Source organism: Antrostomus carolinensis, unplaced genomic scaffold (genome assembly GCF_000700745.2).
Source record: "Antrostomus carolinensis isolate BGI_N321 unplaced genomic scaffold, ASM70074v2 scaffold17627, whole genome shotgun sequence".
Lineage (NCBI taxonomy): Eukaryota > Metazoa > Chordata > Aves > Caprimulgiformes > Caprimulgidae > Antrostomus > Antrostomus carolinensis.
This window is the reverse complement of record NW_010326879.1, coordinates 1-15,254: the sequence shown is the minus strand read 5'-3', so window position 1 is coordinate 15,254 and position 15,254 is coordinate 1. Positions and strand designations below refer to the sequence as shown.

At 38.8% G+C, this 15,254-nt stretch overlaps 1 protein-coding gene across 1 annotated transcript in view; it reads right to left on the bottom strand.

Annotated features, from left to right (window-relative positions):
* Positions 1-15,161, bottom strand: part of LOC114818737 (putative uncharacterized protein ENSP00000383407) — a 41,571-nt gene extending 26,410 nt beyond the window's left edge. Inside the window, exon 1 of the mRNA XM_029085897.1 lies at positions 15,126-15,161. Coding sequence (XP_028941730.1) covers positions 15,126-15,161 — 36 coding nt within the window. The remainder of the gene's footprint in view (positions 1-15,125) is intronic.
* Between the last annotated feature and the right edge of the window lie 93 nt (positions 15,162-15,254).

The following is a 15,254-nucleotide window of genomic DNA, read 5'->3' as shown; positions in this document are numbered from 1 at the left end:
ATGAGAAAAGATAGATGTGAGGGCACAAAAAAAAAGAGCCAGCACACAAGAAAAAAGGGAGAGCAAGCATGCAATAAGAGCAAGGTTGATAGAAAAGGGAAGAGCACAAAAAAGAATAAGGACACAAGACAGGGAATTAAAGAGTGAGCACATTAAAGAGTGATGGAGAAGTAGAGACAAAAAGGGAGATAAAAAGGAAGAAGATAATATGAGGTGAGAGATGGAAATAAAAAGATGGTGTAAGAATGAGAGAGCAGGAGGATAAGGGAGAGGAAGACGGCATAAAGGAGAGAAAGAGGGGGAGAGAGTGAGGCAGACAATGAGGGAGCATGAACAAGAGAGGTAGGGATTGTGAGGGAGACAGTGCACTAATAGGACAGGGTATTTAGGAAAGAGAGGTGGTGTGAGAAAAAGCAAGCACAAAGTCATAAGGAAGAAAGAAAAAGTTTGCGAGAAAGGGTACAAGGTCATAAGAAAGAGGGTAATATGGGAATGAGGGCATGGCCATGAGAAAGGGTACAAGGGCATGAAAAGGGGTGCGCTAATGCAAGAAAAAGCAAGAAAATAAGAGAGTGAGTGAGCCAGGAAAAGCATGATCTTGTGTGACAAAGAGCAAGTGCACATGAGAAAGTGCGTGTGAGTATGTGTGAGAGAAAGAGAGAGAGAGAGACAGAGGGACAAAGTGAGAAACAGAGAGATAGAGACAAAAGACACTGGAGGATAGAGGGGAGTAGACAAGGATATAGAAAATGAAAGAAAAAGACAGAGGGGAAGAGAAAGGAATGAGAAGGAGAAAGAGAACTTGAGAAAGAGGGATCGTGTGCACAAGAAACAGGGACAGAGAGTGTGTGCACAAGTGAGTGCAAGGGCATGAAAAAGGTCGACTTGGAGGCTGCAAGAAAGGGCATGAAGGTGCAGGATAGGTTGTGAGGAAAAACATGATGTGAGAAAGCGAATGGCCACAAGAAAGACTATGAACACTTGCAAGAAAAAGCGAGAGTGCACAAAGAAGAAAGATAAAGAAAAAGAGGGAGAGGAGAAAGGGAGAGAGTGAGAAAGTATGCAATAAGGACAGGGGAGAGGGAGCAAGAAACAAGGCGAGTATGGGAAATAAATGGCACAGAAGAGAAAGCTGGTGTGAGAGAGCTAGCATGACTGGGTAAGACAGAAAGAGTATGAGTTTGCAAGAAAGGGCACAATGGTTTATATCAGAAATAGTGTGGCCAGCAAGACTAGGCAAGCAATCATTGCCCCATACTCAGCAGTGCTGAGGCTGCACCTTGAGTACTGCATTCAGTTTTGGGCCACTCACTACAAGAAGTACATTGAGGTGCTGCAGTCTGTCCAAAGGAGGCCAATGAAGCTGATGAAGGGTCTAGAGCACAAATCTTATGAGGAGTGGCTGAGGGAACTTAGGTTGTTTAATCTGGAGGAAAGGAGTCTGAGGGGAGAACTTCTCACTCTACGACTGCCTAAAAGGAGGTTGTAGTGAGGTGGGTCTCAGTCTCTTCCCCCAAGTAACAAGCGACAGGACAAGAGGAAATGGCCTCAGGTTGCACCAGGGGATGTTTAGATTGGATATTAGGACAAATTTCTTCACCAAAAGGGTTATCAAGCATTGGAACAGGCTGCCCAGGGAAGTGGTTGAGTGACCACCCCTAGAGGTATTTAAACAGTGTAGATGTGGCTCTTAGGGACATGGTTTAGTGATGGACTTGTCAGTGTTAAGTTTATGGTTGGACTCACAGATCTTGAGGGTCTTTTCCAACCTAAATGATTCTATGACACTATGATTCTATGAAATAGTGCAGAGTCAAGAGAAAGGGCATGAGGACATGAGAACAAGCACATGTCTCAAAAAGCAAGTATGCACAAGAAAGAGTGCACATGAAGGGAAAGGAGAGGAGAAAGAGGACACAGCAGGAGAGACAAAAGATAAAATGGGGGGAGAAATGGAGAGAGAGAGAGAGCAATAGACTGAGTGTGAGGGGGGGAGAAAGGGTGGAAATGAGAAAACAGGGGTTGAAATGTGTGTGAATATGTGAGAAAATGCAAGTGCATAAAAAAGAGTGGGAGTGCACAAGAAAGCATGAATGTTTAGAAGAAAGGGAGTACAGGAGAAAGAGAGTAAGGATGTGATTAAGAAACAAAAGGAAGGAGGGCGTGAGCAAGGAACAGAGAGTAAGAGCACATGTGAGAGAGAGGTGGAAAGAGAAAGAGGGGGCACGGTGCCAGGAATATTGTGTAACTGAGAAAGCAACCAAAAGGCTGTGAGGAAGACTGAATGTGAGGTTGCAAGAAGGGATGTGAGGTTGTTAGGGCACAAGGTTGTGTGGAAGGACATGAGGCTGCAAGAAAAGCCACAATGTTGTTAGAATAGAAAGAGCATGAGGCTGCAACAAAGGGTGTGAAGATATGAGAAAAGGAGCAGGCATAAGAGGGAGTGCCTGAGAGAGAGAGAGAGAGAGAGAGAGAGGGAGAGGGAGGGAGAGAGAGAAAAAGACTGAGTGAGAAAGCAAGCACTCAAGAAGGAGAGAGAGCTTATGAATAAAGAGAGTGTGCTGGAAAGAGACTGCATGAGGAGAGAGGTAGCATGAGAAGTTGCATGCAAGGGCATGAGAAAGCACCAGGGTAAGGTCACAAGAAAGGACACACAAAAAAAATTGCATTAGCTAAGGGACTTAATGATTCAATAATATCTATTATTTTTCAGATTTGTAGTATGTTGTCATTTTTTTTTAGGCAGAGTATAAAAATAGATGGTTTGACAACATAATTTCTTGCAATTCATGCAGAATCAGTGCTTGATTTGGGTACCTCTCTGTATATTGTCTGTAATACAAACTATCTTATTCTGATTAAATTGTCTGACATGCTAAGCACCATAAGATGGAAAAGTTACTGCAAATTCAAGGTCTAAGATTGCCCTTTTAACATGATATGTCTACAAAAGAAGGGACATTTATGCTTCTGATCATTTTGTAAATGGAAAAGGGACACAAGGTTCTGAAGGTAAATCTAATTTGTCTGCAAGTCCCTTGAGACCAAGGCAATAAGTCTGATGCAAAATTAATCTCAGTTGAGGAACCAAATAATTCTGAAGTCAACTCAGGACACAACGTACTGCTGGGGAAACACCCCATGCTGGAGCACCCATGCCAGGAGATCAAATGGTTCCCAGGAGGCAAAAGATTGGAATAATTTCAGTCTGCCTCCCTGGGAAAGGCAGAGCCCAGTCCAGCCTCCAAAGCCCTTACAATCATTTTGTGACTCTTGAGTTTCTTCAGCCTCCACATCACCACTTGCTAGACTGACCCATAACACTGTGTCTCTCATGGTAAAAATATGCCCCAGTTTTATGGACAGGTATGAAATCAAACACACAGAGTCAATTCCGACAGCATAAACTGATGTTCCTTTAACTACTGTAGTATTTCCACCACTTTGGATCAGCCAGAAGTCTGGTTCTACTCTGTTTTTAAATAGAATATTCTTGTCATTCCCTCAGGTTGTAGCCTACTTAGCTTACTTCAACCACTGCACTTTGTAGGGTAGAAAACTATCATCTTAGCTATAAAATAAGGTATTTTAAAAATATATGCATGCGTACACACACACGTACACACATTCATTTGCAGTCTGAAGTCTTATCAGTCACTCTACGTGAGGAAAATACTTTCATGAGAACACTAGTTTTTTGGAGAGCTCTTTTTGTTTTGTCTGTCAATAGTCTAAACCTCTCTTCCATGGTTTCAGGTTTATCAGTTACTCCAGATGTTGAGTAAAAATTTTATGTAAATCAGCAGTGATTTCTATTCATCTGTGGTTGTTTGCATCTACTAAGGAACTATCTCCTCTAGTGCTTTTAAAAGATGTTTTTAAAGCCTAATTATTTTGTTGCTGTGCATTATTTCTGACCTACTTCTCCTGAAGAGAAAAACAGCCTCATATTGATATTTCAAACACTTTGTTGCCAGCCTTTTCACAGTCACAGGCTGACAGAGTAAAAGTAACTAGTGTACATACTTGAATCACCAGCTCATTTCCAAGCCAGACAATCTGATTACAGGAATCAACTGCACTGTGTCACATGCAAAGGGAGGACTGGGCAGGGCTTTAGGTTTTACGAAACACATTAGTGACCTATGAATTATCTTTAGATCTTGATAGCTTGTGAGATGTTTTTCCAGGCACTTGAAAGATTACCACAGTGGACAGAATGGCTCCCATGGAAAGCTTACAAAGAACAGAGGTTATCTTCTTAACAGCAATCTTTAAACAGTACTAATTATTTCATTACAGAAACTATCATGGCACTAGCTTTCACTTGTCTGAACCATCCATTATCACTGCAGCCATTATCCCTCTCACAGAAACTCCAGTAGTTCTCTATTAAGCCACACCTGGTTTAATAGATAAACTGCAACTTGACCTGCTCTCACCCACACAATCTATCCTGCATTTTGTCTAAAGGCTGATTTCTCAAATGACACAATGCTCAACACCTTTTAAAAAAGTGAACTACACAGAAAGCAAGAAGCTGTCCCAATGAAATAATAAAATATTGATACAACAGTTCTGTCCCAAAGAACTGCAGAAATGAGTATTTTCAAGCTGTTACAGATTGTATCACAAAGCCATTGTTAACTTTTAACCAATACACAGGGATTCACATTAAACTGTGATCAAAAGTGTCATTTAATTCTCAGAAAATATTTTTTTATGAATGACTCTTGTCATAGAATCCTAAAATACCTCTGGATTTTACATTAAGTACTCCAAAACAGCTTTTAATCCTTGTGATCTGGAGAACACCAGTACTCTGCAATAAGATAGCATTAGCAATCAGGAACAACAGTTTACACAAAGCAGCACCCCTATTGGAATTTGTGTCAGTGCAGTTTGAATATTGATTCTTATTGGTATTTCTAAACATATGGGGAAGATATACTAAACATCTGGACAAAAGATGAAAAATGGGCAAACAGATCTACTGTGCTGTGTAAATACAGCAAATAAACTCATCTAATTACTACTAGTAATACTGAGCATTGGTATTGGCAGGCCGTTCAGCTCTGAAAACAGAAACAATTTCTGTGGATTTCCTACCCTGATTTACCTATTCATTCTGACCTGTTGTCTTGGAGCAAGGAAAGGGGCACAGGGGGAAAGAGAAAGTGGGAAGAAAAAAAAAAAAAAAAGAAAAATAATAGAGTATTAATCAACTCTTCTGTCTGTGAGTAAATATTGACATATGACTGGCTCAGCCCTGATGACTATGCATTTGTGCTTGGCTAATAGAAAACTAATGCCTGAAAAGTTCTTACAGTTCTCCCAAACTACTTAAAAAGGCAAACAGATACTATTATCTCAAAAAAACCCCAACCAAAAAAGCTTAAAATAAATTGTAGCATACATGTATTTATAATTTTAACATACATGTGAGATGTTGTACTTTGTTGGGTTCAAATGCCTCATGTTTAAAACTGCATGTTGTTGTAATAATCACAGATAGTGCACAATACATTTATTGCATGATTTTTGCTTAACCTTATTTTTACTGAATTATATTTTACTATGTATAATTTCTCATACATAAACTGTCATCTCTGCTACAGAGACTCATTGTCATTATACAATCCTTGCACAGTTTGTGATACAACACCTTGAATTTTTTCCCATCCAAACACACTCACCAGTTCAGTTTATCTACTCAGCAAACCACTAAATAAAACATGGATGTGTACACTTACCAGAGAAAAACAGAAAAGATTCATGCTGGTATTGAGATCCACTCCAGGCACACCAAAATTCTGCTCCACAATCTCCCGCCGCACAATGCAGCTCCTCCTTGCTCTCCCAGCTGTTTGTACATTTCTCTTTGGAGATTACTGCAAGATAAAATCCCTGCAATAATCCACTGGATTCAGAGCCCATTATCAAATGAGACAGGCTTCCCCAGGCCAGTACAAACTGTTTTCTGAATTAAAGAACAATGTTTACCAACAAAACAAAAGCATGGTCTGAATGATTATGATGGAGTTTGGGAAACACTCTATTGCAGGCTGTTGTTTCCATTTAGTTTATCATCTAATAGAAATAAAACTAATTCTGCCTAAAACCACTGGAACATACAGTTAACTCCAAGGCAAATCTTCTCAGCTTGCTTGGATTATCAAAAGACACATAAAAAATATTGGAAAATTATGATTTTCTATACAGACAAATTAATTCACAAAATTCAGTAACTATTGTTGACTACAATTTTAAGGGAAACATTTTACTTAGGGACCTTGGAAAAGAAAGCTGTGTGCCATGATCAAATTATTTAAAAACAAAACAAAATAAACCCCACCAAACAAACAAACAAAAACCCCAAAACAAAAACCTCCCACTCTGGGCCTGTGCACTAAAGAATAATTACCAAACCGGTGTCTGATATGCTGACTGCTTGATGATGCAGATTAGGACTAAACCAAATTTGCTATTAGAAAACATGACAAATCTGGAAATTAAAGAATTGTGAGCATTCAAAACTGATCTATGAGTTGTAATGAAAGGTATTATAGTATATACAGTCAGGCAGATGAGGGATAAGCAATTGTAAAGAAAAACAGTAGTCTATGTCACTAACTGGTATAAATCAGCAAAATTGCATCACCTGTAGTGGAGCAGAACTACAGTATGAGGAAGAAATAATGGTGGAAGAACTGTGAATCTCAAATAATTTCAGATTATGAAATACCTGAAGTTAGACTAGTTTTGGAATAATGTTGCCTCCCAACCCACAATTAATTTCCTATAGCTCTTATGTGGATACTATGATATTCAGTTACACGAACATGCAGCAGTTGATATGAAAGAGATAAGGTAAAATTCACAACTGGAGAGGTAGTGACCAAGATTTTGACTTCCTTTCTTTGGTCCCAGAGCTTCATATTTGTAAATGTCAAGCATCTCTTTCATTGCTCATACTTCTGACTATAGTTTATTCTAATCATTTTGCATTTTGATCCTGCACCACATTGAATTTGAAACCTCTCTATTTTGGCAAGATTAATACATTTTAACAGAAGTTAATTTCTACCCTGAACAAAACCCAAACAAGGCTCAAACAAAGGCACACCAGCAAACACCGGAGGAGAGATAAGATTCAAGATTTTAAAAGAAAAAATGTTTAGTTTGCTCTTTTCCTTATTTACTGTGAAGTATATAAAAGTATTTTTGAAGGCTTTTCCCAGGTCTCCTCAGTTATCATATCAGGTTGGTTTCACATATTAGGAAAGCAGTTAGCTATGAAGAGCTTCATGAAAACCATTATAGATAAGAAGCCAATTAACAAGAGGCTTCTCATTTACTCTTCCTACAAACTTGAAGAATGCTAACAGATTTTGTTAATTACCACCTAGTGACACTTTCCTAATGTGATTATACAAAAATAGACATCTGAGAGGCCTAGCTTGCCACAGATGGGCTTGCATTTGTTTTGTGGCTCACTTGCTAGTTTCCTTGTGAGGAGGCAAGTCCTTAGCCTTTCTGTGCCTCACGTTCTCCAGCTGGAAAAACTGAAATAACAACACAAACCTCATGTGTAAAGTATTATGAAAGTAATGATCAAAAGTGCCCTGTCCCAGTTATGGAGAATTACTTTTTTTTTTTTTTTTTTTTTTTTAAATGTCTATTTATAGTAATAGCTATCTGGAAAATTCCAGAAAGATTGAGAAGCTAGTAAAATGACAAAATATAATAAGGAACCAACATCTAAGTAACCCAGGAGAATACATTTTTCCTTCAGATGGATTTAATCTCTTAATTTTAGATTTTGCTTTTTGAGGGGTTTTTATTACTGATATTTACTCTGGAACCTTCAGGATGAAGTTTCTTAATTTTATACCACAGATCCTCAAGGTGAGAGTAGTTAAGAAAGCACAGATCTTTTACTGAGCTATTCAGTTTTCATTTTGCTTACATTTGTAGACATGCAGAAAAGAGAATCATTTAAGAAGAAAAACAAATTAAAAGATAAAAAGCAGCCTGTATCTACACTTATAGATATACTGTGGCAAGTGACTATGTAGGAAGGTAAAAATGCAGAGCTGTACAAGACAACCTTTTGTGACGAGAGATAAATGCTCATCTGGAAACTTTCTAGGGCATTGGGCCAACTCTTGTTTCAGTTGTTCTTGCTTCACCATTTGGACAGGTGCAATTCATCACATCAGGCTTGAAATCTCATAAGCTAGGCACTATTTCATTGAAGTAAAATGTGAAAAACAGATGCAGGCTTTTTGTAAATACAGAGCTGGAGACTGAAACTGGGAGTCATATCAGTTTCGACTCTGTGGATGTGCCTCCTGAGTTTGTGTCCCCTCATTCTCTGAAAGGCAGAACTCCAGCATTCAATTGCTCTCATTTCATATCCTGCTGCATTCATCCTTTTGTTTTCATCTGCATCAGCTCTCTGCATATACCTATACTGAAGGACTTATGGTTACAGCACTGGGTAGAAGTTATTCAAGTCAGGTTTAAAATATTTAGTTCAAACACCCCACTTGAGAAACATAAATTTAACCCTCTGTGATTTCTATTCTGCTGGGCTAATAGTTTTACAAAAATAGCTTTCAGTGAAAACTTCAAGTGGGATCCCAAAGCACTGCTACAGACATTCTAGATGCAGGCCACTAAGACCTTAAAACTAAAGACTGCAAATTTGTTATTACATGCTTTTGAATACTTACAGTGTTAAGACTCCTCTTGTGAAAAGGTAAAATTTTAGACTTCTACTTATTCACTGATACAGCCATCTGTAGGGATCAAGCTTGTTGATAGGCCTGAACTATACATGACACTACCCATCAGGTTCCAGTCCTAGACTAATGGATAAATTACCAGTTGTGAGGAAACACCTAATAAAATAATTAAAATAAGATGCAACAGCTTGTGATTGGTTGATCAGGATGATTAATATAAATAAAATACTCAGCAAGAGTTCTTAATGCCACTTGATATTACAACTGTCTGTGTAAAGAATTTGAGCTTTGAAATAATTAAAAAACTGGTAACTAAGAAGAAAAAATTTAAAGGTAACATCAGTGTTGTGACATCTCTGTACATTTTCTCTGGTACAAATAGAGGAATTTCCAGCAGCATACCAGAGCAATAAACCCATACTATAATGAGGGTACAGAAATAAGTTTTACCAAACAGGAAACACTTGAATCCTTCACTTCCTAGCTCTAATCTTGCACTACTGTTAGCATTTAATTCTTTTTTTTCACTGCTACATGACTTCTACAAACTTGGTCTCTACATCCTTGCAAGTAGTTCTAACACACTAAAAAAGAAAAAATGTTCACAAATTGAGACTTTTGTGTATTGAGGTTTCTATTCCTGCACAACGAAAAGACTTCATAGCTGAGATCTCCAGGCATCCTTGGCCTTTTCAGGAGACTGGATTTCAGCTGTGAATTCAAGGTAAGTGGCAACCCATAACATAGCCTGGCATATGAGCAGTTAAGGTTGAGCCATGATTCAGGTACTCACAGTTCCTCATTGGCTCCAGGCTCCCAGTACTATACTAGCCATTGCGCAACTCACAGATTTCCTTGGTTTGCTGGAGAAAGGAAAAAGATTGTATTAGTAGCTGTTAACCTGGACACATTTCAGTAAAACCGGAAGTAATATTTACCCCTTTTATTGTCTTTGTTCCCTTTTTCCTCCCACAACATCTCTATCCTTAATGAGATTGTGCATCTGCTTCTCCTCTGATCATCATCTATTCGTCATCTGGGCATCTTCATAGAGAACTAAAACTAAGAGCAACAATGGTACTGATGCAGTATGAGTGTTAAGTATATAACTAATCATATGTCAAGTGGTCACGTTCCTCTATTCACTCCATATAAAGGGCTGAATTTTTACTTTATCATGAGTTCAAGGTAAACATAACGCACTGCTACTATGCTCCATAGGCTGTTCTGGTGGAAATTGGAAGATTCACAAATAAAGGCAGGTAGAGGCTTCCTATTGGCTCTCCGATTTCTTTGGAAAGAGACTGTGTGTCTACTCAATACACCACAAATTCTCTAACATACAAAGGTAACAATGTAGATAGCACACTGGATAAAAACCTTCCCTCATTTCACTTCCTTCTATTCACTTAAAATAAGCAGATGACAAAGCAATTTTGTGCAGAACATTTTCCTTTTTGACCCACAACCCACGACTGAGTGAGAAGACACTATTTGAACCAGGAAACTGCTGTTATAAAATATGTTTAACATTTTCTATCATGAACACCTCCTGAAGATACTCCAAACAGCAGAAAGCTCCATGGTAGACCACAAACACAAGAGTGTCTGTAAGACAGAGCTACTAACATCTGATATTACTGAATCAACTGATCCAATCACTGGCTCTAAATTACATCTACTTAATAGTTTGGAAAGGACCCATGAAGTATTAACTAAAAATCTGATTCTTTAAACGTTATTGATTTTTTTTTTTCTTTTAGAATCTCTTTCAATTTAGAGACAGCTTATTAATTTCCTCCTTTTACTTTCAGCAGCTAATTAAAAATTGGTAGGGAAAAAGCTTCACAACCCCCCTCACCCCCGCCAAATTGCAGTATTCCCCTCCCCCTGTGAAAAGACAATTTTGCAGATGCAGTGATCAATTCAACAAATCAGCTTTTATACCTTTGGAACAAAGATTTGCAACAGAGTTAAGCTCAGTTAAAGGTTATCTTAAACTCACTCAGCATAAAAAGCCATAACATTTACTTCAGCCCAGAAAATCAAGCAAATAAAGACACAAAGTTATTCTATAACTCAAAATAAAGCAGGCAAGTAAAATGCTTTCACAATTTCCAGAATGCCAGGGAAGGTCTGTGCCTATTAAAGTCACTGTCAAAATTCTCAGTGATGCCCGATGATAGGACAAGGGGCAATGGGTGCAAACTGGAACACAGGAGGTTCTGCTTAAACTTGAGAAAAAACTTCTTTACAGTGAGGGTGACGGAGCACTGGAACAGGCTGCCCAGAGAGGTTGTGGAGTCTCCTTCTCTGGAGATATTCAAGACCCGCCTGGACGCCTTCCTGTGTAATTTCATTTAGGTTCCTGCTTTGGCAGGGGGATTGGACTGGATGATCTTTTGAGGTCCCTTCCAATCCCCAACATTCTGTGATTCTGTGTGATTCTGTGAAAATTCCCGTCAAATTCAGTGCAATCAGAATTTCATTCATCTTCTCCTGCTAACTGATCACATATAATCACAACATCATAAAAACATATGGTGTTTCCAATACAATTAATTGTAACATTCAGCCATGCCTTGAAGTTAATATTCCTGCTAGGATAAATAATCACATTGCTCTTTCCCTTGTCCCAGAAGACTTATATTTTTTTCTGAGAAGTTATATTTTAATCAAAGGAAAAACTGCATCTCTGTTCTAGAGAGGAAATGCGTATTTCCTAAATGGAAGGGCCAGATCCTCTGCTCTATAGTTTCACTGAAACTCAATGAATCTGGCTCACATATTCTTTATTGCTGCCCTGCAATTTAGAGTGAAAACTGCTAACTTCTATCACCAGGTCAATTTATGTATTATCAGACAAAACTGATGTCTACAGTGAATTATGGGTATAGGAGTCATTATCTTCCAGGAGCACCTTGAAAACGAGATGTCTAATCTCAATGATGTAAGTTTCCTGGTTAAATAAATCCCCTGTGCTTAGTAATTCTATGCATTTATAGAAGAGATGTCACCCTTCCCCCCACCTCCTTAGACGTTAAAAAACATTTTAAAGCCTCAAGGGGATTTGAATCCTCACTAAAAAGAATTGATTTCCGTACTTACTACTCAGTATTCTTAGTCACACAGTTCATGCATTTTTGTTATGCAATGGATTGGGAAATTCAAAGAAGCAGCCTGTTTTGCAAACATTTAGCTTCCCATCACCCCACTTCACTGTTACTTTGATGGCTTTTTTTAATATCAAGATGACAGTCTTTTAAAGCCTACCTTACTTGAAACAGCTCCAAACAATCAATGCTGCCCTCTATGTTTGTAGCCACACAGGCTTTTGTAAGCATATAAGAACAGAACTTTGAAAAAGTTCAGCAGAGGTTTTCCAATCAACTCTGCAAGAAAGATTGCCTCTCCACTTTTGCCTATGAGAATTCATGTTAAGGACTTCATTGAGAGCCTGATCCAAAGCTAAATTAAGCCAAAAGGAAACCATATATCCATCTGAACACTTCTGGCAACTTAATTCAGGTTTCCTCTATCAATTTACACACTAAGTTGGATATAGCCTAAAGACAGTCTTTCTAATCTAACTGGTATCCACTCCCTGCAGCCACAGGCACCCACTCTTGTTCCCACACACCACCTTACCCCAGGAGATACCCACAGATGGCTTCTGACAGCCCCAAGCTCCATGTGAAACAGAATGAACCAACTGGCTCACACAGGCAGCTGCACCTAATTGAGTAGCCTCTGAGCAGAATGTACTGTTTTGTCCATACCACCACCCTATCTGCAGTTTTCTGGGCTGAAGCTGCTTCACAGCCAGGTAATTCAGACTTGCATCTGTCTGTATTTGTAGGCACAACACCAGATTAAAAATATTCTGACCTTCAGGAGTCAACACTGATACTACTGGGTTTTGTCTCTGCTCTCTCTCATACAAATCGGTAGTTCACTGGAGGAAGACAGTTAAGCTGCAGTAGCATCTAGTAGAAAAAAAACCCTAAAGCCTAACACTTTTATTGGTGAGGTCCTGGATTATATTTTAATTTTCTTATCAGGTTTGTGTGAGTCTCACCTTTTTGGAAATCAAAGGGACTCAGACATTCCCCATTCAGTTTTCATACATTTCATGGATCTTTAGCTAGTTTAGATACGTACCTGCTGCCGGTAGCCTGTTCTTTTACAAATCATTCCAAATAAATTATGCTGTACAAGCACCACATTTTGACCACACTAATTCTAAGTTAGACTCTGTAGCTTTTTACAACCATCTTCCTGATTAAAAAAAAGCAATTCTCTAATACAACCAGGAAAACCAGCAACCCATATCAGTTATACATTAAAGGCTGTATAGTTGCTGTTGGGTCAAAGAAAGCTTTTCTCTAACACTCTGCAACTTAGGTTTCAATCTGTACTTAGTAAAACGCAGTGATAAAACCTAATGTTCTAGACCAGTTCTGAAGTGTCAGTACCAATGCATCCAGGAAGTATAAAATTTGCTTAAAAGACAATGGTCTAAACACTTAGGACTGCAAATATAGCCGTGAACTGGAATCAACCACATAAAATAGTTCATGTTGCAGCAAGAAATACATGCTGCTATACAGAGCACTTCTTCCCACCTTACTGTTTTACATAATTCAACAGCTCCCAACTGTTTGGACAGGGCCTTTACAGTCTTTGGAAGTTGATCTGGATCAACCCTTAGTTGGTAGATATTAGCAGAGCTTCATATTTTTCATCTGAGTTATGCCAGCTCATCCTGTGTCACCAAACATTTACAGCCGTGTAGCTAATTTTTGCAACAGTGCTATTTTTTAGAGGCAAAGATACATCAACCATGGCACGGTGGCAATTTGAGCTGTTTACATCCATATGCATGTGATTTGCAGAGCCTCCAGCTTGGAGTGTCCTCGGTTTTGACTATCCATGACCCTGCTATACTGTCTTACTGCCTCTCCATGTGTTACAGCAATTTCCTTCACTTCTACAAACAAGCTGTGCCATGTGAGAGACGAATTGTATTTGCCTGTTAGGGCCCCTTTAAAAAAGTGGCAGTCTTCATGCCCTATGGCAACTCACTCTTTTATGTAATTGTAAAATATGCCCCATCTGTACCCACTATTGGAGGAGTTACTGGCTTTTATTAAGGTAATTGAATACGCAGAAGAGGCTGATGTTAAGGGGAAGAAGTCTGTACACTGCTGTCAGGGTATGTCACAGGAACAAGACATAGGATATCGGTGTGTTCTAAAATACTTGGAGAAAACAAAATATAAACTTGATTATCCCATGCCAGTAAAAAGTTGCATCAGCTACACACTGTCTGCACCAGTGGCATTAAACTCAAGTTTATACAGTGGGAACAGTAGATGCCATCTGCAGTCCTGGAATAACCTTGGCAGCGTACCAGCACATATTCATTTCTGTGGAGAACAGCCTCGCTTGCTGTAGCTGAGTCCTCATGGTACCTCAGACTGCCAAATTGTCTCAGAGCTAGTAACTGGATATTATCACTCATTTAAATCCAGATTAAACAAGATGCTTGGAGTTGGCAGTTCCTGAAACTTTATTAAAGGTTGAGTAGATAACCTTTCTCACCCCTCCCACCCCGATTTAGCAGAACATGATTACCTCAGGCAACTCACCAGAAGCCTATGATGGATAACTTGAAAACTGGAACATACATGAAAAAAGCAGTAGAGAGGAAAAAAAAAAAAAAAAAAGCCACTGTTGAGGAAATTTCAGTGGTGTTCTGCTTTAGGTAGAAGAAAGACTTTCAACAGGAGATTTAATTAATCTTAATGAATTATAGACAGATTGAGAGGAGAGAGAGAGGGGAAACTGCACAGCACAGTAGTATTTCTGTATTTGCATAGGAACTTCTTTCTGGATAGCCTAACTTATTCTAGCTTATAAGAAAAAGGAACAATCAATCAGGACAGTTCTTGAAGATAACTGGCATCCAGAGATCTGCAAAAAAGATACAGACAACAGATACAGTTACAGTTCAAAGCCTTTACATCAAAGAGTGACCCATTCCCCTGTGACTCCCCCTGCTCTTTCACTCAAATTCTTCAAAGTAGGACTCAATGGAATATATGACTTTTTTATCCTAGATAACCATGGAACAGCCAAGATTTACTCTAACTCCATTGAATCCAGATGTGGTTCAACAACCTGAACCTAATAACACACAAAAGGAAACATTGCTGTATGCAGAAAGTAATGGCCATGAATAAGCTCCAAATGTCCATCAGGAACAGCTTAGTGAATCACACACACATTGGTTTCATGCTACAACCTGCTAGAAGAAGTTTTACCCAGTTTAGTGTATAAGTAGGACTTCAGAGATAGCTCTGCTAGACATACATTCCGACCTTCATCGTAGGCACTTGGTGCCATCATCGTTAGATCTAAAACTTAACAATCTTTAGCACAATTATCCTTTGAACACTCCTATGACAGGAGAAGTTGTATTATCCAGAGGGACCTTGATAG